At 37.8% G+C, this 22,463-nt stretch overlaps 1 protein-coding gene across 1 annotated transcript in view; it reads right to left on the bottom strand.

Moving 5' to 3' along the window:
• Nucleotides 1–22,463, bottom strand: part of CNTN1 (contactin 1) — an 81,523-nt gene that overhangs the window by 25,640 nt on the left and 33,420 nt on the right. Inside the window, 6 exon segments of the mRNA XM_009703860.1 lie at nucleotides 1,626–1,729; nucleotides 5,322–5,556; nucleotides 10,249–10,319; nucleotides 13,850–13,999; nucleotides 17,316–17,474; nucleotides 22,191–22,311. Of these exon segments, the coding sequence (XP_009702162.1) occupies nucleotides 1,626–1,729; nucleotides 5,322–5,556; nucleotides 10,249–10,319; nucleotides 13,850–13,999; nucleotides 17,316–17,474; nucleotides 22,191–22,311 (840 nt within the window).

Genomic DNA, 22,463 nt, shown 5'->3' with positions numbered 1-22,463 from the left:
TCTTGCCTGCTGAATCCTCTCCCCTCCCTTCTTCCCTTGATGTCCCCTGACAGCAACTCAGATGGCTTGACGTAAAATAAAGTAAAATTTTAAAAAGGGCCAAAAGTGGGTTGCCTATGGGAATGTTTTCCCACCACATTCTTTCCCCATTGATCCTTACCCCTCCAGCCTTCCCTGTTACAACTCTCAACATCCATTGTCATGCTCCATCGCTACTGCAATCCCAGTCTCTCCTGGCACTCCTTGTTGCTCATCTCTCCACACCCCCCAAGTCCCCTGGCGTGGGCCTGCTGAGTGTCTGCTCTGGTTCCTCAGGGCGCGCAGGCTTCGTGCCCAGCTCCTGCGCAGACTGCCCAGCTCCGGAGTGCAACGCTGCCCGACGGCTGGCTGGCTCCAGCTCACGGCGCTGGGCACTCCACCCAGCTCACAGTTACGACCATGAATTTGTCGGTCCTATTCTAGTTGCACAACCCCTATGGAACACCAAACCAGTGGGCTGCTTTAGTAAATTAGGAGTTACCACTGATGTCAGTGTCTTAATTTCAAACCCCAGTGTCCTCTGCTTGTAATTTTAAAACTTTATGTGTGTACTGTGTAGAATCAAGCTTTATCTGGGACACCGTGCTAGTTCCTGTTGAGATCTTCACTGTGATCTTGTTACAGTATCCCCAAAGTACTACATAAATCTCATGAAGGCAGAAAAAGAGATCAGGAAATATAGAAACAAGTACTACTAATTAAAAGAATGTTTATTCATAGATTTCAGATATAAAAATACATTCTTTGAGGTTACTCCACATTTGTATGTGCTCATTTTGGAACATACTGGCTGCCATCAAGCAGCCGACAACTTAAATCACAAAGACACTAACAGACTGAGGCCCAAATCCGTATTTTGGAGTGCAGCCAAAGTAAGCCAGCTGTACACTTCAGAGTTCGTCAGCATCCACTGTGCGTGGATGATGTTAAGACTTCCCTGCTGTTGTACTACGTGGCCATTTCTGGTTGCACCTACCCTGTGGCTGTTGCCATCTTCGTACAAGGACAAGAACAATTTTTACAAGTAGTGCCACTTAGTCTTGGACCAGATGAACATTACCTTGAAGCTCTTTTTCACGTGGAGAATAGAAACCATGAACAAAACATTGCTGTCTTGCACAATAGCACTGTCTCTGTTATACTGGATTCTGGGCATTTGTCACGTAGACCCACTGACTATAGGATTTGTGAGTGAATTACATTAATAACTGCTGATAATTTAAATGGGCAATGAGTTAGTTACAATTTCATGTCCATGTTGATAATTACACCCAAAACTTAATTTCAGTATGTTTTGAGAAGGTAGAGATAGGCCTTCCATTACATAGCATAGACAAGATTCTGTTATGAAATAATGATACCTTTTTTCAGTTGAATAGTGAGCACATACATTTGCTAATATGTTTTAGTAATGCAGTACGTAGCACCAGAAATAATCTGTTTCTCAGGATGTGAAATTTGTACAGCAAACGACAACTAAAGAGAAGTGAACCCTAAGAGACAGAATGCTAGCATAGGAATTATCCTTCATTTAACTACTGAAATTAAATGAATGAGAAGATATACAGTGTCACCTGCTAACTCACCTGATATCCTTCCACAGATTTATCAGAAACATGGTGCCAAGAAACAGACATTTCAGAAGACGACAAAACTTTTACACTCACATCTGTAGGTATTTCAGTTGGAGCTGGAAGATGAAACACATGTTAAACATCCAATCTCATTCAGTGATATCGTTATACTCGCTTACAGGAGGTCTTCTCACTTTAATATTTTGTATTATTTTCTTGGTATCAGGGAGTCAAGTGTGTTAGTCTTTAATCTCGTTTTACTTCAGTAAACTTTAAATTCAGTGATGATCTGTATGGGAAATGACTCTAGAAAAACAAAGCAATGATCCTAATTACTTGGCTCAGAGTATGTATTTTTATGCTTCAACAGATTCCATGCTGAAATTTGTGTAAATTAAAACCAAGCTTTGATAACTAGAATGAAGCATCCAGTGCTCTTTCACTAAATTGGACAGCAGCTCACAGACTATATACATCAGACTTTTTAAGCTAGTTACACACAAATATTCATGTGTATGTCACTTAATCATGATGACACAAAGCTTTTATGAGGCCAGATATTAGATATAGAGCTGGCCAGTGGCACATCTAAACTTGAACACAGGTATGAAATAACCCAAGAGCACCCTTCTATCAGGCAAACATCACACAGTTGATTTTGTTTGTGTTCTTAGCTCTGGACAGCAGCCAACGTAGAATACAGACCATTATAATGTGATATGCTTTTATTCAGGGCTTAGAATATGAAGTTCTAGTTCCATTGTAAGAAGCTGTTAATTTCACTGCTGCTTGCATTTTAAGTGAGGTAAGGAATTTAAAAACGCATAAACTTAGCAATGTCTATGAAAGATAAAGTTTTCCAAGCAGAGTTCTCTGTCGTGAATCTTTTGAAACAAGTTGCAACAGACAGGCAAGGCAGCCCGAGCTGAGGAAAGCTTTCATATACTTAATCTTCCAACTGGGCATCCAGTCAACTATGCATCAAAACAGCCACTGTTAAGAACAAAATCAGTTGCATCTCTCATGAAAAGTATCCTAGGTAACAAAATAATCTTATATGCAAAGTTACCTTTTGTAATTGTCTTTCAATGACTGTTAATAATGCAAATGTGTAATTACAAAAATGATACATTATTGCAAAATTGTTTTCACAATGACAGGAATTTAGATAAGCAAGAGGCCTGTGCACTCATTACCAGCAATCATTACTCACTACTAGCAATGGCAGATATGACTAGTGGTTGTCAGATATGGAACTTGGCTTAAAACACATGGGAACAGACATTTCCCAGTCACTAAAGTGAATAAAGATGCCCACAGTTATAACTAGACACGCATAGATATATTGCAAGATACACAACTTACCGGTAATGCTGTCATTATATTTATGTATGTGTATATATTTATACATATCTGTATGGAATACTGTATGACCATATTGCTTTAAAATCTCACTAATACCTTTGAGAAGACGTGCTGTCTGATGGTAGTAATACCACTTGCTGATTCAGAGGTACAGAAGTACAGGTGGAATAGATGAGAGACTCTTCTCCATTGTATCAATTATAGAATTTGCCAAAATGTTTCATATTGAAAAGTTCCAACTGCCAGGGATTTTGCTGATACAATACTCTAAACAATATTTCATCTGCTTATGCTTGTTTATGAGATCCAAATGATATATCTCTCTTTTTGGCATCTAAGTTCTATAAATCTTTTGCAGTCTCTCCTGAGCCAGAAAGATGACATCAGCTGCTTTTCTCCAGCCTCCTAATTCAGTAATTCTACCAATAAAAGATGCAATCATGTGGGCCTCACAATATGTTCTCTTCACTGAAAACACAGTGGTCATCACACAATTATCTTCTAAGCATAACTACACAAAGTGAAAGCTGGGAGCCAGCAAGCATGCTACAAGGTAGGGAGGTGACTTTGTACAAGTCCTGATGCCAGCAGCAAACTCTGCAGAATGCACTTCAGAGTGACTTCCATTACACCTGCTGGAAAAATTCCTTCTAACCTGCCCTGCAGTTCCTGGGTTTGATACGGTCAGCAGTCAGGGCCATAGCTCCACACGGGCGCTGGGAGCACTGCTGGTGAGGTTTGGAGTACCGTGAATCTGACTGCTTTGGTGATTCTTGTGCTTGAAATCAAAAAAAAGAAGTAGGTTCACTGAGCTTCTGTTCCTTTTGCTGCCTGCATCTGGCATCACTTAACCACAAATGTTTCTATCAAGTGTCTGGACTTCACTGAAGTCTATGTTAGAAGACCAGCAGCCACTGAAGTGATGTCTTTATCTGGAAGCTGGCACTACTGCACATTTGCTTTTCCTCTGTCTTTTGGAGCTACTAGGCTCTGCCATGTCTCTGAACTTAGAGAGCTGTACAAACACACTGACATCCCCGACATGGTTAGTATAATCCTAACATAAACACATGGGAGCTTATCAGTCAGCTGTCAATAAAGTCTCTGAGAAAGGATGGATCCTGAAATGTTATTTTGCTTTTACTACACCATAGCTATTTACTAACTCATTTATACAATCGCAAAAACCACCATTCTGTTGCTGCAGCAGCTGTTGAAGATGATATCCTAAGGTACACTTTTCTCAGAAAAAGGATTAGTATTAACCTCTTCAGATAGCTAAGTGTTGCTAGCTTGAATCCTGAAATATCGTAAGAAACAAAAGGACTATTTTATCTTTTCTTTGTGTGTGGGCAATTTGTGTGCAAAGTTCCCATTAGTGCTAGTGGGAATTATGAACATAAATCTCCCATAAAGTACACAGAGTAAAGAACAGAGTCGGAAGTGTGTGAATGTGGCCTTGTTATCATATCCCTCCTCTTGGCTCCTTAGTCTGGATCTGTTGACTTTGTGAAAGAGATTCTGCTCTATGAAAAGAAAAATATGAGTAATTCTTTGAGTTTCTGGCAGAAATTAATAAACTGCATTTTTTAAAACCAGGCTTGAGTGATTACGTTGCAATTAGAATGTTGTATATATTTCCTCTGATTTAAGGTAAACCTTCTACTACTTTCTCTCTCCCATTAAGTTTGGAAATGTCACTTAAACTTCAATCCTAAAGATCACAGCATGTGAAATAATTCCAGTAAGTATTAACAAAAAGATTTTATTCACTTGATAGGTCTAACGTCCAAACCAGAATAAAGAATGTGGCAGGGATAATTTATATTAGACTCTAAACATGCTGGAAATCTAACTATATACAACTGAACTACCATTCCTTCACCATTTTGGGCTAAATTCTGATACTGAGCTACTAGAATAAGAGGCTTTAGTGTGGTCTGTTAAGAAGAAAAAAATTACACATATGTCAAATACATATATTAAGATCACAGAGACATTGCTGGATAATGATGTAAATGTTTTAGGTTACCAATACAAAGATTAGAATTTCTTTTTTTAAATTCTTAAATCCTTTAACAAGCTGTGTGAAGAATCTGGAATGCTTCTGTGTATTGCTCATTGACAGCATGTACAACCAAGTGCTCTGCATCCCACAGAAAGCAGAGTCTGAACGTGTTTATTCAGAACAACTGCAAGTGTTTTGTGTGCACAATATACACCCTCCTTGTTGAAGGTGCATGTTGCTATATAAATCGGTGTCAAGGACTAGGTTCTTTCTACTGATGTTGGTAGTGCTGGTCTGTACCCTCAGTGTAAAACTTATCTGGAACCTTTACTCACCATCTTGAGCTGAATAAATGACAGCAGTGAGACTGAATGGTCCATCCCCTTTGTTGTTAAAAGCTTTCACTTTTACTTGATACTGGGTTGAAGGTGGCATTGATTCATCCTTGTGGACATATCGGCCAATTTCAGGATTAGTGACTGTAACTCTTCTCCATTCTTTCTCACCAAATGGCTTGAAAGCCACTATATAACCAAAGTTATTGCCGTAGTGGTATTCTCTTGACAAAGGCTAAAGAAGCAAAAGATAAAACATTTGTTTTTGTAGCCAACTAAACAAATAGATCTCTAATGAAAAATAAATAATACAGAAAGCATTAATATGCGCACTGTAGAAACACTGAACTAAAGTTCCATTTTCTCCTGATTTGCTTCCACGGTTTGCTCCCACCCCCTTTAAAAATACACCATCTTCATTATGCAGATCTGCAGCAGTAGCTGCTAAACCATTTTAAGATCTTGTTCCTTATCCAAACGCAGTGCAAGACAGATCATGTTATCTCCTACAGAAAGAAGTGAAGAATGATTGTGTACTAAAACTGTTGTCAGCTATAGCCAGCAAAAAAGGCTTTCCTAAGGAGTAAGTGATAGTGGATATGTAACACAGACACACTATGCAAGTACGTGAGTCCATATGCATGTGTGGAGATAGATATTCTTGCAAAACAAGAGAGAGAGAAGAGAAAATTTATGTGGCTGGCCCAACCTTGTCACCTTAAATGGTGACACTAAAGTTGGTCACCTAGGCAAGTGGCACAGTTGATGAAGAGAGATGGACATAGTCAAATTCATCCTACTGCTTTTCACTGATGATGGAGGGGGTCCCGTTGCTGATGTAGACTATCTACCTAGCTTCTAACTAGTAAAAGTTTAAGTGAAATGACTCCCACTTTCAGCATGACCATTAAAGGTACCTATGCAAAATACTTCTTAAAACTGTAGCTGATGTACTATACCTCGAAATACTGGAAAGTATAAAATTACAGAAGATCATCTGCTATAGTAAATTTTACTTCATTTACCAAAGCTCTGCATTCAGTGATCCCTCCTCAGTCCAATCAGCCTTTACCACAACTGCTAAGACAGTGCACTCAGTGGGTCAAAATCATGTAATTCATCAGTGCATCTGAAGGCTGACCAGAAGCATCCCTTGAAAATAAACTTCCTGCATCACTTTTTCCCGTACTGTAAAGCTCACAGAGATGAAATAGCTTATCTTGAGGCAAAGGTCCTGGAGCAGTGCAACAGACAGTAATTATTCTCCTTAGGTGTTTGCCCACTACTGTAGCACTTCAGCCAAGGTGTGTGGAGATATTCTGAGCAAGCATTTATGAAACTTAGATGTTAATACTTTAACAAGCCAAAAAAACCCTAGATCACAGAAATTTTAATGTTCTAGGTGAATCTCCCTAGACACCAGTGTTTCAGCATGGGCTCATCACTGGACACCAGGAAAAACCAGCTGTGGGAGTAAGGCCCAGAACCCAACAGGATTTACTGCCTGCAGAGTTCAGTAACTAGTAGGTTTCCTCTCGCTTGTTGTTCTTTTTTCCCCCCTACTTAACTGCATCCCTAGCAAACCAGTGGGTCAGTTCAATCAAAAACAGGAACGTGGCCTCGGCACACCATGACTAAGGTTAGGGCACCCTTCTAGAACACGGGACATGTATGGACAATCTTCCAGACTGAGTGCCTCTTGCCTCCTGAGGGGTACTCTAACCATGGCTCCAAGCTGCAGAAGACAACTAATTGATGCAGCTGAATGCAGGTCTCTACATACATAACTTCTTTGGCTTTTCTGGGGAACACAGCTGAAATGCTCTTGTATGTCAAATCTGAATCATAATGGAGCTTTAGACAGTGGAAAGATACTCACTTACCTACAGCATGACTTCTGAGAACATATGAATGACTTAAGTATAATTGGTAATTAAGATGACCACCAAGAGATAAAATTCAAGAAACCCGTCATGCAAAAAAGGAGATGGATATTTGGTCTCTAGCTGTGAGGCTAACCACAAGCCACCAGGCAAAGGCTTTTACTACAAATCAGCTATGAAAAAAAACCTACTAGATAATCTATTTTATGTGCTTAGGTTTTTGTGTGTCAGGCATATTCTAAGTGTACCTATTGGATGAGGTATAACTCATGTCTTAGTCTGTTTTCTACCTCAGGTCTGACTTGAAATCAGGTGAAAGTTGGATATCTAGTTTCCCAGAACAGCTAACGTACCTTCATGTACCTAAGTTTACATTCACAGGCAACCTTGCAATTCAAAAAGTAGATTTCACAGCTGGACTCACCTTTGATAGCTTGTTTTATGAATCTATCAATGTATGTAGCTGCTTAAAATAAACCAGAATCCTATCTCACGTGCCAAAGTAAGCAGCCTGTATGTGGCCCTAGTCTCAGAATGACTTTCAGCCAGAGCAGACTTTAGAAAGCCAGGACTGGCACTTAAAATTATATTCTGGAAGGTCTTAAATAAAATATTGAAAGCAGCTTCCCCTCCAACGGCTGTATGTAGTAAGCAGGTATAAGTAGCTGACTAGTTTGTTGTATCCACTAAAAACTCTGAAAAACAAAATGGAAGAGGGAAAGAAAAATGGGGAAAAATGAGGAAGAATGGGTATGCCACTCCTAGCTCTCTTTCTCAGTTCTTCTTTCAAAACAAGACTTAGAAGAGCTTTGATTGCATCTCTGGCTGTCTCATTCAACCTGGGCTTATGAATCATAGCAAAAGCTGAAAGGGGGTTGGCAGCAACATGTGAACCTGCCATACATTTTGTTCTTCTCCTCTTAATTAAGGACTATTTTCAGTAGCATATGCAAATGTCAGCACATTTGGGAGAATCAATATACGTCTTTATCTTAGCCTAACAGATAGATATATCGTGGTCTGTCAGACAGGCTCCATGAATCTAATGCTTCTATTCAAAAACACTTGCTAGACATAGTATGGAAGATTCTTGAGAAGTAAATATTTGAAGCCGTGCTTAATTTGTCTGACTAAATCAGTTACTCATTACAGAACATACGTAAAAAGCATGACATAAGGTAAGAGAAATAATTGGAATATAAATCTACTTGGGTGCATAGGAAAGACTGAAATGATCTTGTACTTCAGATCTTGCATTAATCACTATTCTGGTTATGATGTTCTTCTTTTAGTTTGGTCACAGCCAAGTTTTCACTGTATTTTAAACAGAAGTGTGGATCTTCCTTTTTCAGAAACTTAGAAATTTTTTCTTTAGGTAAATTCATTGCTAAAATACTTAGGAAGACTGAATAAATATTTTGAACTGAATTAAAAAAAAACCCAAAAAACCCCAAAAAACAAAAAACCAAAACAACAACAACAACAAAAACAAAACTAGGAAAGCCCAAATCTGTTAGCCCAAACATATGGTTGACTATTTCTGTGTCACACTTGAGAACTTTTCCAAATGGGTATGATCAACCTTAAGTATAAAAAGAAAGAAACATGCATAGGGATTCAAATTTGTATATTCATAAGGAGGACCCCTATACAACAATGACAAAGTTGCTGTGGGAATTATGACATCTTTATACTACTTCCCACACGATAAAGCACTCTTCATAGAGGTAAATAAGCTGCTACATCTGAAACAAACTGCTGCCCCAAAGACACAAATGGCATAATGTGCCTTATGCGCCTCATAGCCTTATGAAGGTGAGCAGAGAGGTCAACAGCAAGATACACTTGGTCATTTTTTCAAGCATAACATTCAATCATCTTTCTTTGCCAGAGGTAATGCTTCTGTAACTCTGTTTTTGCTGGATACTGTAGGCTCTGACATGAATCATATAGGCTTTTTTTTGCTTTATTTCTCCTCTTTGCTTTCCCAAACACCCTTCAGAAGACTTCAACTCTCTCTTCCTTGCAACTTTGGTTATAAATCCTTATCCTCTCTTGTTCTGAGTTTTGCTTTCTTCTTATCTTCTTGTCTCTTTTCCTTTCTTCCCTGTTTTTTTTTCCCCCACCATATAGGCAAATTTTGAAAACCATTGCTTCAATACCAGAATGAAGACAGCATTTATACATATATAGCTATATATAAAAGGCTTTTTAAAGACAAAATATCATGGACTGAGCACCTACGGTACATTAGAGAGATGAAATTTTCAAACGACTCTGCTTACTGAAAAGCTTTTTTTGGTAACATTGTAATTTTTTTAACTTCTCATTCCATTATTTTTGTGATTAACATTTTTCTCTGTCCCTTTCCTCTTTCTTTATTTTACTTAATATAAAAACATTAAAGAAAAATTAATGGCTTGGAGGAAAAGAACAACATCAGCAGCACATGGATATCAATGAATGGTTAAATTGTGGTATGAGGCAAAATTGTTTTGTGTTACTGGTTATGTTAGCATAAAATAAAACATAAAATGTCAATATACAGGAATTTCCTTAAAATTCCAGTTAATAATGATGACACGCTAGTTTATATAATGCTAATGTATTTTCTTTTTTTTTTTAAATAAAAACTGTAAATCTGTGCACAGCACATTAAAGTAATTAAGACATCATACTTTTAGTTGTAGTAAGCAAATCTGCATGCTATTCAGACTGTAACTTAAAAAAAGCCTCAAAGAAAGACACAATGTACAGAATTTTAAAATGCAGTTACATCAATGCATTATCATAGACAATTGCTTTGAAACATAGACAGAGAACGTTTTAGATCATATTTTAGAAATGTCTGATACATAAATATCTAAAAGACTGTGTTCCTCATTCCTTTTTATGTATTTTTATGAGAAAAGTCTGAAAACCCATATGCTATGTACAAAACCCGCTCTTATGGGAGCCAATGACAAACCATCCATGAGTTTCAGGAGGAGCAAGATCAGGTACAAGGAAGCACAGGTTTCGTGCCATCTCAGTGCAATACCTACCATCCATGTTATTGTCAGCTCTCGATTGCTTCCACCCCCTCCTCCGACATCAGAAGGAGCCACATTAGGAGCTAGAAAAATAGAAGAGAAATGAAAAATTACTATGAAGTATGTAGTCAGTAAAAATATTGCTATTTACTTGTCTTTTTACCAGCAGGGCCAATGAGCACACATGGCACACACAATTAAAATAATGATAGTCTGTACTAGCTGTGAGAGTCTGCGGTCTTGCCAAGACTAACGTATAGCTACTGCTGCAGGAAGCATGCCAATTCTAACCACAGGCAGCAATCATTCTTCTTTTCAGTCATATTCTCCACAAAGATTTAATTGAATATTCAGAAATGGAACACTTCTAATAGGTCTTAAGAGAAGCACTGTGTATTGTTCTTGTGCTTCCTCAGATGTTGGTATGCCAAGGGCTCAAGCACCTAGGACTTCCACATTAAGTACCTTAACAGACTATGATCAGTTCTATCTACTTCAATGGATTTACTCGCAATATGTAAGGTTAAACCCATGGATATATCTTTGAAGCACTGGCATTCTAATCCTATCCTAGATCAGTGGCACACGTCTTCTTGATAAGCATGTTCAGAATGGGTAGATGTTCAGAAGCGAAGCTGGCACAGCACTTAGTAATTTACTAATTGCATTTTACACTGATATTCTGTGTAATGAAATAAAATCTGTTGATCTATCATTAGTGCACAGCTGAATGGTAAAGCAGGATACTCACAAGGACTCCATTACAAATTATTCCTATATTCTCATTTCTGTAAGACTCTTTGCACTAAGTGTGGTGATTCTATTGCTATCCTCTATGATGTTTGTGATTTTATTTGCTGTCACTCACTACTGAGGACACACAAAGTACCACTGAAAACTTAGGAAATGATGGTCTACCTATACTGCATTAAATATGCCTCAGGTAGTCATGCATTAGCTACATGCCCTATCTACATGAACATGTTCTTTGTGGTAAAAGGTCAGGCATTTTCTCCACTAATCAGTGAATGTCACAAGACAGTAAGGGGACAGTTCCTAAGTGCTCTTGCACTAAGTAAAATGCTTGCTGAGGCCTTCTCTGAGGGTCAGCTGAGGAGAAACACAAAGGAGAGAAGAATTAATGTTTTCAGAAAGGATAAAAATACGCAACAATAAATTTGAAATTGAAATCAGCATTCACTGCATGATTTGCATTGTTTATTTCTGGTCTTCCAGAAAACAAATTAGTGGAGAATGAGACTATACATACATATGTTTAGTATGTATAAATCTATGACAATTCAAAAGGAAGCTTGAGCTTGTTATTTGACCTTGTTATTACTGAAATACACAGTAGTCACACAATCTATTATCAGTCTATAACTCTACTGCTAAGTTAGAAGCAGAGGTTTGCTAGAATGCTTAAGTAGTCAAAGGAGATACACAGGCTGCCAGAGAACAGAAAAAAGACTGTCTAATGTCTTACAAATCACACTTTTCAAGAGAATCTCCCTCATTCCCTCAACCATTAAACCCAGGTTTCTCGCTCCATTAAGACCAGGTTACTAATTCAGACAGTTATGCTTAGACAATGACTCGAATACATCCAGAAGCTAAAATATATAAAAGCAGACTTTGATCCATTGAATTTCAAGAAATCACTGTGAAATGTGTTACTGATGAAGCAAACAGATTTCATTAAAAAGAAAAAACATAGCACACATTCTTAGCATGCTAATAAAGGTTACTGAAATTACAGTTATCTACAAGAAGAGAAACTTCAAAACCGAAAAAGATACTGGTAACATTTGAGTTCTACAGACATTACTTGTCACTCATACAATACAACAAAGATGCAGCACTGTTTGTTGCTGTTTAAGACATGACAAATGTTAAAAATAACTACAGTGTGTGGATATGGGTGGTTGTTTGTGCAATAAAATATTTACCTCCTTCAGATTTACATGAAAATGTACACGCAGTATTGGTTCTGTAGTACCCTGGAAGCTGACAGTGCAACCCAAATCCTATTGTTGCTGCTCATAACAAATTCCAGCTCCTGGCAGAAAATGCACTTGGGCACCGGAGTTTATCCGTAAACTGTTACTGTTTTATACCCAATTTTGGCATGGCAAGAAGTGCTGACTGATGCCGAGGAAGACTACATTAACATTTTGCTTTGTTTCACCAAAAAGGTCTCACAGTCTGCCCAGAGATGACAATGGTGCTGTGCGTGGGGAATCAGACAGACTAAACAGACTACCTCTTGCAAAAGCATTGCATCCTTCTACAAAACTGGAGGATATGTCTTTTTTGGGGGGACTACAACAAATACCATGAACATGGCACACTGCAGGAGACTAACACTATTCCACCCATGAGCATTATTTCCCCTCCCTTTCTGTGTTTTTTCTGACATTTAAGAAATGTCTATTGTGCACCAGGCACTCCAAGAAGCATGTGTAGATTTCTCATTTAGATTCCTGGGTCTTCAAATACACCTGTTGAGTCATAAAACATATGAAGCTAATAGTAATTTTTATAGGCAGTAATTTCCTTTTACTTTAGTATTAAAGCTCCGTGGCTTTTCCTTCCTTGTCCAGATTAATTTAACCAATCTGTATTTCCTTTCTCCTTAAGCAACACAATTTTTAATGGATCAAATGTGGGTCTTTTTAAATAAATGTTTTGAAATTTGCAATGCAATACATTTATTTTGAAAACACTATCTAATCAAAGCAATGACCTAGCAGGTGTAATTGCAAAAATTAATTTTTACACTTGGGTTTTGCATTTTTCGTTTCAAATCTCAAACTAAGAATTGTAAATATATCTAGGTTGCACGTGGGTGCTAATATGTGTTAAGGAGGATATACTGGTGGTATACAGGCTTTGTTGGATACAGTCTTTTTGCAGTGATATATTACCTCCTAGAGCACCGCTGTTATCTCTTTTGTACAGTCAAACCAGAATGTATTATCTTTAATAATGACATCTAATTCCTCATTTTGGAGAATTCATTTTAAAAAGGACGTGCCTGAACCTAAAGGATATTCTTAAATATGCTCTGAGATTTTAACACTGAGCAATTAGACTGATAAGGGCATATGTTGTGTTGGATAATGTCACATCTTTGATGTGGAATAAGAATACACAAGACCAAACCTTCAATCACAGAAAAATGGCATTATCCAGTATAACACACATCCTCTCATGTATTCTTTACTTAGAATACAAACCAACAGTAAATGTTTTTTCCTAAGCCCTGTACTCTGGTCCCAAGCACATGCATGCATTCATACACACACAACCTGACTGACAGATACAGTGGAGGATCTCTGAAAGATGCAGTGTGATTCTGTTTCAGCAATGAAGGCAAATTTGCCATTTGTATGACAATGTTTCTTTCCTGTCTGCTTTGGTGCTATCACATCTGAATAGACTGGCATTTGCTTACTAAAATCTGTAATAGTGGGTGGCTGAAAATATATTCTCGAGACTTGCATCTTATAAAGTGCCTTTTTCAATTAAAAACCAAAATTACAAAACTGATTAATAAAAATGTGAAAATCAAGAAGCACACTGAAAATCTTAACATTTTCTGTTTACGTACGAGCGCCTTCAGTTCTAATTCTCTGTGATGGCATACTAGGTTCTCCTGTCCCCAAAGTGTTTGTTGCTATTATCCGGAACTCATATTCCATCCACGGAATTAAATCAATCACTGTAGCAGATTCCATATTTCCTTCAATATCTGATGGTTCTAAAAAAATAAGACATTGCTTTAGAAAACAGCATTTTCACAAATAAGGTCAGCCAACAACATGGTTGATTTTGGCAAAACTACCACTTTTCTGCAACCACACATAGCCAACTGAAGGAAACTTGGTGTTCTACATTAGGAATACCACATTTTACAAAGAGTACTCATGGCAGTGACTGGAAATTTGCAAACTATGACACCACCTTGGATAAACCCTTATAGATCTGTAAGTTTTAACTAGGTGTGAACTAGCAAAAGAAGTACGTGTAGTTATGAGCTATCCTTACTAATTACATATTGTAGTTGTAGAATTTCATTTTACCTACAGACAAATGCAATGAGAAATCTGGAAAGCAAAAACAGTTAAATAAAAATAAATGACATAGACAAGGGCTAGACATGTGCAAATGTAGGGTTTGATCAATTGATAAAGAGTGGTTTATAAAATATGGTCATACTTTGGTGCACCTTACTAGTGAGTATGTTACAACCATTTCTGATCCAACAAGGGTAAGCGTTCTTCGAATTCCTGTGGAAAGACTTATTACTGTCATAAGGATGAGGTTCTTTACCATAAATAAAATGCGTAACTCATGACTCTCTGTCTACAGCTCACAGGCAATAGGGGTAGTTTCTATAGCTGTCTGCAGTTATAGAAAGACAGAGGATTTTCATTTATTGCATAGGCCAAGAGCTGTTTGTCAAATTAGAGTATTGTGTTTAGAGGGAGGTGAGAAATGAGATATTCTGCACTGGAAAGGCAGCTGATTTGGAATTAAAATAGGAATGCAATGGCTGCAAAAAAATCAGGCATGGCAGTGTAAGCACTGGATGGTGACAAAACTTTCCTCTACTTAATGATCATGAAAATTTTCATTCCAAAGTGAGGCCTTGTATGAGAAAGAAAAACACTTTCCATTTTCTTTCCACCTGCCCACCATCCTCCCTCATCCTTACTCAAATTATTTTTCTGTCCAGTCAGTAGAGCCATTGCAAACCTCCTATGGCATCCAAGCAATGATATAAATTTGGCATTCCTTTTCCTGGGCTACTTTCAGTCTCTTCACTTAATCTTACTGTGCCACAAATTCCCAGAAGAATTATGAATATTCAATATGATTAGAATCTGATCCTCTTAACTGGAAAGAGCAACATAAATGTAAACAACTTATTACATAACCCATTCACACATATTTCCACACTGTGAAGTAGAATACACTTCTTTCATAAAATACACTTGATATTATGCAACCTGAGATGAATGATTTGGTTTGGGAATAATGGTAGTAGCAATAATAACAACAATATTTCCAAAGTGCAATGCCAAAGTCTATTTTTTTGTTCCACACATTGAAAATTAGAAGCATCAAATAATAGCCTAAACACTGATGAGAGATCAATTTGGACTGTTCATCATGCATCTTTCATACGAAAGATTCACACCAAGCCAAACTGGGAGGAGCTCAGAAATTAAGTAAAAGCTTGCAGTGGTGCCAGTGATGGTTACTGTGGTGGTTTTTACCTATTTTTTGAGGGAATCATCTATTAATCAAAATTACTCAGTGTGGTACAAATGACAAAGCAATGATTTTGAAAACATCAGAATAGTTTATTTCAACTTTTCAGAAATTAGTAATTTATATCTTTCCTGCTAGCTTCTTAAAAAAGCAATTCAACAACCTAGATTCCTCCCTGTCCCACTCAAAATACCAATCCCACTCAACACGCTACAGGATAAGGCTCAAAGTCTGACTGTATGCCTCAATGACTATCATCTCATTAATTCTGTGAAGCAGAAAAACTTCAGAGATGAGAAGTGCATCTCATCATGCCTATAACACTGCAAACAGGGAATCTTCCTGCGAAGTGAGAGAAATGGGTTCAAGTGTCTGCTCTGAACCAGACAGAGCAAAGATCTGAATCCCACGCTTGTATCTCCCACAAGTTTCTAGTTCCAGTAACACACAGCACAACAGTAAGCAGTACCAGAGCTGGCACCTCCTGTTTATAAATCCTTCCTATATCTTCCTATAATCTCGTTTCTTCCCAATTCCTTTTTTTTTTTTTTTTAATTCAAAAGAAAAAAAATAAGTAGGACATAAAATATAATTTATCCTGAAAAATGCAGAGGTTGGTCTAAAAGGATCCTCCCTCCTGCGTATATTGTTAGTGAAGCAAATCATCAGTTATTTGAACAGCTCTAATTTCTACAGTAATTATTTTTTTAAAGTTCAAAGAAATTTATTCTACAGAAACTATCAAACAAGATACAAGAGACAGGAAGGGACTGGGGAACCTTCCAGTTTTATTTTCCAAGCTACTTTAATATAAGTCATGTACTACTGCAGGCTGTTGGAGGTAATTATGTACAACAGAGTTACATATACTACATATTCTAGCAAAGAAATATGATTTAAGGCAGTAGGCCTAGTATTTTTAACTTTTTACTCTAAAAACGTAACAGATTTTCAGTCAATATATCAAAGTCTATTTCTTAGACCTCTATCTCTGTAGTTTCAAGGGACAACTTCAATGAAAGACAATAGCTGAAACTATGAATATTCTTAGTATTTAGAAATGCCGAATATGCGATGCCCTAATTCTGCGGAAAAGCACTTGAGTTATAACTTATTACAGTGGCATAATGAATCATATTGATAGGACAATTCTGTACAGCCTGTGGCAATGCTATCCTTCATAAAGCATTCAAAGATACTAGTAGTTTAAAAATATTTTAATAATCTATGCATTTATGTTAAAACTTGCACAGAAATATATAATAGCACGCCCTGTGTTCAGGTGGGTGCCTCCTCAACTGCAATTATGCGGCACAACGATGACATCCAGTGGTTAGAAGGATAATCTTAGCTATCTTTTTTCTAGGGGTGCCAGTTTTAACGCAACTGGAACTTAGTCTGCTCCCAGTAAAGAGCAGACAATTTTAACCAACTTTCTGCATAACAAATACAGAAATGAAGACAACCATTTGTCATCCGAATTAACCTGTAAATAAGTTTTTATGATTCTAGTAGTTGATGTGGAATGTTTCAAGCAACTAGGAAAGAGGTAAAAACCAGGGAAAAACTCTGGCCTGTTCTTTTCCATATTTCTTGATATTCAGTTCAGGCCCCCAAGTGCTGGGGACAAATCTGTTGACAACACCCTGACAGGACAGTACCAGCTCCCAGACCCTGTAGCAGACATTAACAGCATCCCTGTTTTCCTTTTATTGTGACTATTTTCTGATTAGCCAAGCTTTCTAACAATCAGATACTTTAAAACCTATTGACTTTATTACTTCTGGCATTACTCTTACCTGTTTTGGCATCTTTCCACTCTTCAGATAAAAAAGTTTTTGACTGGATAGTGTATTTAGAAATAGGGCTATGATTGTCTGTTCCACGACTCCATGTAAGTGCAACCGCAGTGTCTCTAATTTCTTCTACTCTTATACCTCCGGGAGGGCCTGGAGGACCTTAGGAAAAAATTTAGTAGTTCAATTCACAAATTCAACATTCTGAAAATTAAAGTTTACTTTCCAACTTGTATTTAACAGATACAAGGCTTTCCAGTCTCATTTTCTACTTAAGAACAGATTGGAAATATATATATACATTTTAATACTCTACAGAGAGATTCAGAGGATAAATGCTCTTGCATCTAACAACTACCAAATGAAACTTCCATGACTCCTGCCTAAGTAGTAATATTGAGATTTTCTTAAGTGAAAAATGATACTTTTAAACTGTTGCTGCTCTTTCTTCAAACAAAGTGAACTTCGAGTCAGAAAAAAATACACAAAATCATCCTTACTAAATTCCACCTAATGATGACCTTATTGGTGGTCTACCTTTAATCTACACTTCTGCTTGTGCCATATTGGCCATGGCTGCAATAATATGGAAAATCTTGGAACTTATATTGGAGAAAAATCATACTTTGAAAGATGTTTCTATAGATCTCTTCACATTTCTCTTGCTCTTCATATTACCCCAGTGTGGTAAACCCATCATCAGATACAAACTTCCTACAGACTAATGTAACTTGAGTGAAAGCAAAACTAGACAGTGTTTCTCCACAGTTCAACAAAAGCCTTCCCACAACAAGAATTTTAAAAATCCATGCCAAAATGTGGAATCCACTACACCCACTGAACTAAGAGCAGCCTGGCAAACTACATGGGTGAAATCGAACAACCTCTGCGCACCAGAATAACTCACACGACCACCACCAAGGAACAGAAGCACTAAGCTGTCAAAGGGAAAAAAAAATTCACAGAACAGCCTTTCCACATCCGCCCTTTCAGCTTTGATCATTAAGAAAGACCTATAAAATAATTTCTAAAGAGTATTTTCTCTATCTTCAAAAGACAGATACTCACAAAGATTAATTTTAAAATTCATAGCTCTAGTGAATATAAAAAGTCATGAACTAAATACAGATGTTGACTTGATGGCACATTACTATGCTCCAAACACCCAACTAGATCATTACAGGTAGAAGTTGCTTGTCCTAGAGTAGTTCACAGTCTCATTTCTATGTCTTTCAAGTATTAAACACTACTTCTGCTCAAACCAGTTACTTAAAATAGCTATGTTAAAATAACAGCAATTATTCTCAATCCGTATTTGGCTTTTAGTTTTTTAGTTGTACTTCAGATCTGAAGAGATAGGCTTCTTTTCCCCAAACTTGCCTGTTTTTTCCAGCTGTATCACTAAACCTAATAAATGGTATTACATCTCTTCACCAAACTCCGTCTGGTTTATTTCTGAACAGTAATAACGGACAAAAACTGCTGAAGTGAATGCTTGCATATTTCTAAATGCATTTTTCAAATTTTAAACATTTTCTTCTAATTATTACTACTCCCACACCTCCACTTTGTGTGGGTCACTTTTTTATTGTTGCTGTGCTGTGCCTTGGTCCCTAGAAGAGAGGCTAAAATGTGCGGATCAACAGGCACAGGTGATTTTTTCACAGACTAGGAAGCTAAGAAGAGAGTGATGCAGGCACATGCATATGTGAGTATAGGAATCATCTGTAAAAGACACCATAATGTTCAGTAAGCTGTGCTAAAAACTTACAGTAATTCTGTAACCCAAAGCTTAGTACCAATTTACAAACTTGGCCTATATTTTCAGATCATTCTGTTCATATTGACTGTCTGGTTTTGTTATTGTGCTTCTGTTTTATATGATACACAATTACGTGATATACATTGACTGTTGTGTAAAAACAGAGACAATGCATTAGAACTATTGAGAAGCATTTTCTGATTCACATTCAGAGACAGTAATATGCCAACATGATCCAGGTAATTATCCAACAATCTGATTGAACAAGTCCCAGACATATTTAAAAAACCCAACAGTAACAGGTTATATTTCTCTGCAGTATTTACAAAAAAACCACAGAAAACCAAAACAAAAACAACTCATCAAAAATAATAGGATGAGATTTCTACATCAGACGTAAGCACACAGTGTGCCAAATGCGTCACCAGCTCTTGAGCTCTTTATTTTCTCCATAAATCTGAGCAAAAGGAATCAAATGAAATTAACTGAATCAAATAAATATACTACCATATATTGTTGTGCCTTGGTTTCAATTAATTTATCCTTCTAACAAGCAAGCAATTCCATTCCCGACTCCAAAAGTATTCAAATTTAGACTGGTTCCTTCAAGAATATATATGCTGTTGTTTAAAAAGAAATAAGCATGACCACTCGACACAATCTATTGGGTTATGGCCTATGAGTTTGACAATCAAATTCACGATTGTTTCTTCTCCTAAGATCCCATTTAGTATCCTTGGAAAAATGTACATCAGTTGACTACTGGATTGCTCATAACCAACTTTATTAAAATTCAAATCTTGGCATTGAAAACTAACCTACTAATTAGCTGTCCTCGGACCTCCCTTTCAAGGCAAGGACTAAATACTTCACTGCATGTGGAAGTCGTCTCCTACTCTTCACAGACAATGAACGAAGTAGAAGTTGTTGCTAAGAGCTGATTTTTAAGATGAGGGTTGTTAGTCACCTCTCCACCTTGGTAACATGCACATTTGCAAGCCCAGCTCTAAGGACTCAGGTAGGTAAGGCCTGAGAGACCTGTTCTCCTGCAAGACTGTTCACTTCAGAAGCCCTCAAGTTGGAAGGTATGGAAAGGTTCATCAGTCCCAAGATCTCTCTTTTGTCCTTTCTTTAGGAGATATCTCTAACAGCTTCTCACCTCACTACCAAAGTTTCTGAAAAGGGCAGGTGTCAGGAAGCACCCAGGGACAGCTGCTCCCTCAGGAAAGCTGAGCCAGGACTCACAAGCAACCCCAGGGCTGGCAGGTCCTCCAACAACTGGGCACAGTCCCACAGGGTCTGAAAACAGTGGGCAGAGCTGGGTGCTGATATGGCAGTGCCAGGTACCACAAGCAATGAATCAGGTGCATCCAGGTGACAAGCTAACTACTGCATACCCCCAAGCTGTCCATCCAGGAAACAAACCACCTACAGCATAGGCCTGAAGCCCATCCAGGCGGCAGGGCCAGAGACAGAGCTGGAAGTAGGCACGTCTGTAACATAGCCCCAGTCAGGGCCGAAGGTCCAGGGCTGAGCTCAATGGGGCGCCTGGGCCTATGGGCAGTTGCATGGGCAGGTGTCCCGGGTGAGGCTGGTCAGGGCCATCAAGGCCTGCTGGTGCTCTCAGGGGCCTGACAGTCTTCGCTGCACTAGTACGACCAGCAATTCTTCTGAACATGACAGCAATTTTAATAGCCTAAGATCACATAGGACAATCCCTATGAACTGCTAAATTGTTTTGTGGACGGACAAAATGCCTGCATGTGCCTGCATGAACAGTGGCTATCCTTTACTGCTTCATTGATGAGACACTCTTGAACCTAGCTCTGTGTTTTCACACTTTGCTGTTGCCTCTTCCTACCAATGCAGTGAAACTATAATGTCACCTTTGTCATATTTCATCAGATATTTAACCTTGTCCCTGTAAGATGCTGAGTCGTCTTCTGACAAAAATGGTAGTGAGAATTACTCAGCATGAAGCAGAACTGTGTTCATCATATTAAAATCCAAATGTTGAGCACAAAATGAATGCTAATTTCTTCCACAACTTAACCTCAGAGCAATGATTCTAATTATAATTACCAGGTTGGAAGGAGAATCAGAAGCTTGATAAGGCACCTTGTGTCTCTTTTTTTTTTTTAAAAGGAATTGCTCACATAATACTAAGGTACATGAACACACCCTTCTCCTTCCCTTTGCTGATGTATTCTGCAGTTTCACCACTTATATTTGCTTTGACATTTCATCCAAAACTGATGACATTTCACTGGCTGTTAATATCCAGCAAAAATTAAAACCAGAAATATTCAAGTCCACAACATCCTTAGATGACAGAAATTCAGAATCAAAGCACAAGCCATACTTCAGCTGCTATACAGCTCTATGTGGGGCAAAATATGACAGCAATGTGGCTCCAAGTGCAAGTTATGTCTGCTTTGAATTGTCAGCATTACAGAGCATTAGTACTTCCGGAAGTGTTTTACCTGGAGGCACAAAACAGACTAAAATGCCGAAAGGACATGAATTAACTCACGCTATTGAAACCACGCATTGTAACAGATCTTGTAGGATACATACCATACGAGCAAGCACAGTGTTTTGAGCCAGCAGTAACACTTCACAGACATGAATCAGTTAACAATGGAGTGATAATCTTAACCCCAAATGTCCTGGTTTCTGTCTTTTGAACTAGGAATCCTTTTAATGTAGACCTAGTATTATACACAATAATTTAATCCATAAAGCTTTATGAGAAAACAGAAGTGGCTTCTTAAAAATGTTACACAGTGGATACATTGAAACAATACTTAAAATCTATTTTTAATAATGAACACCAAATTAAACTGTCTAAAAATTCTTTTAATATAAGAAAAATACCCATAATAAAAAAAATCTTTATTGATTTTTAGGAAAACACACGCACAATTAGACCTCTAAATGTCTGGAATAGACTCAGTACCCTCAGTAGACCTCAAGGACTTTGTATGTTCATGCACTTCTCATTTTAATTTCTGTCATTTCTTGGTGAGAAGTAACATACTCTAAACAACCAGAAACACTCTGCTTGTCTAAGTGAAAACCAGTCACATTTCTGTTTTTTACCTGGAGAATCTTACCTCTTACCACAAGGTCAGCTGAAGCTGAGGAGTTGTCCACAATCGTCTGAGCGGTGCATGTGTACCTCCCCGCATGCCGCAGCTGAACGTTTTTAATGAGCAGCTCACCATTGGATTTAATCTGTCACAAAAACAGCACTTAGTGAAGCTGGTAAACAGCCCTGCACAGCTATGCGCTATCTGTCTACACATCCTTCCCAACTGATATATAGCGGTTGCTATATCCGAAAAGCAAGTGCTTACTTCGAGAATGGATCACCCTCAAAGGTACAT

Source organism: Cariama cristata, unplaced genomic scaffold (genome assembly GCF_000690535.1).
Source record: "Cariama cristata isolate BGI_N322 unplaced genomic scaffold, ASM69053v1 scaffold9167, whole genome shotgun sequence".
Taxonomy (NCBI): domain Eukaryota; kingdom Metazoa; phylum Chordata; class Aves; order Cariamiformes; family Cariamidae; genus Cariama; species Cariama cristata.
This window is presented reverse-complemented; position numbering and strand designations above follow the sequence as displayed.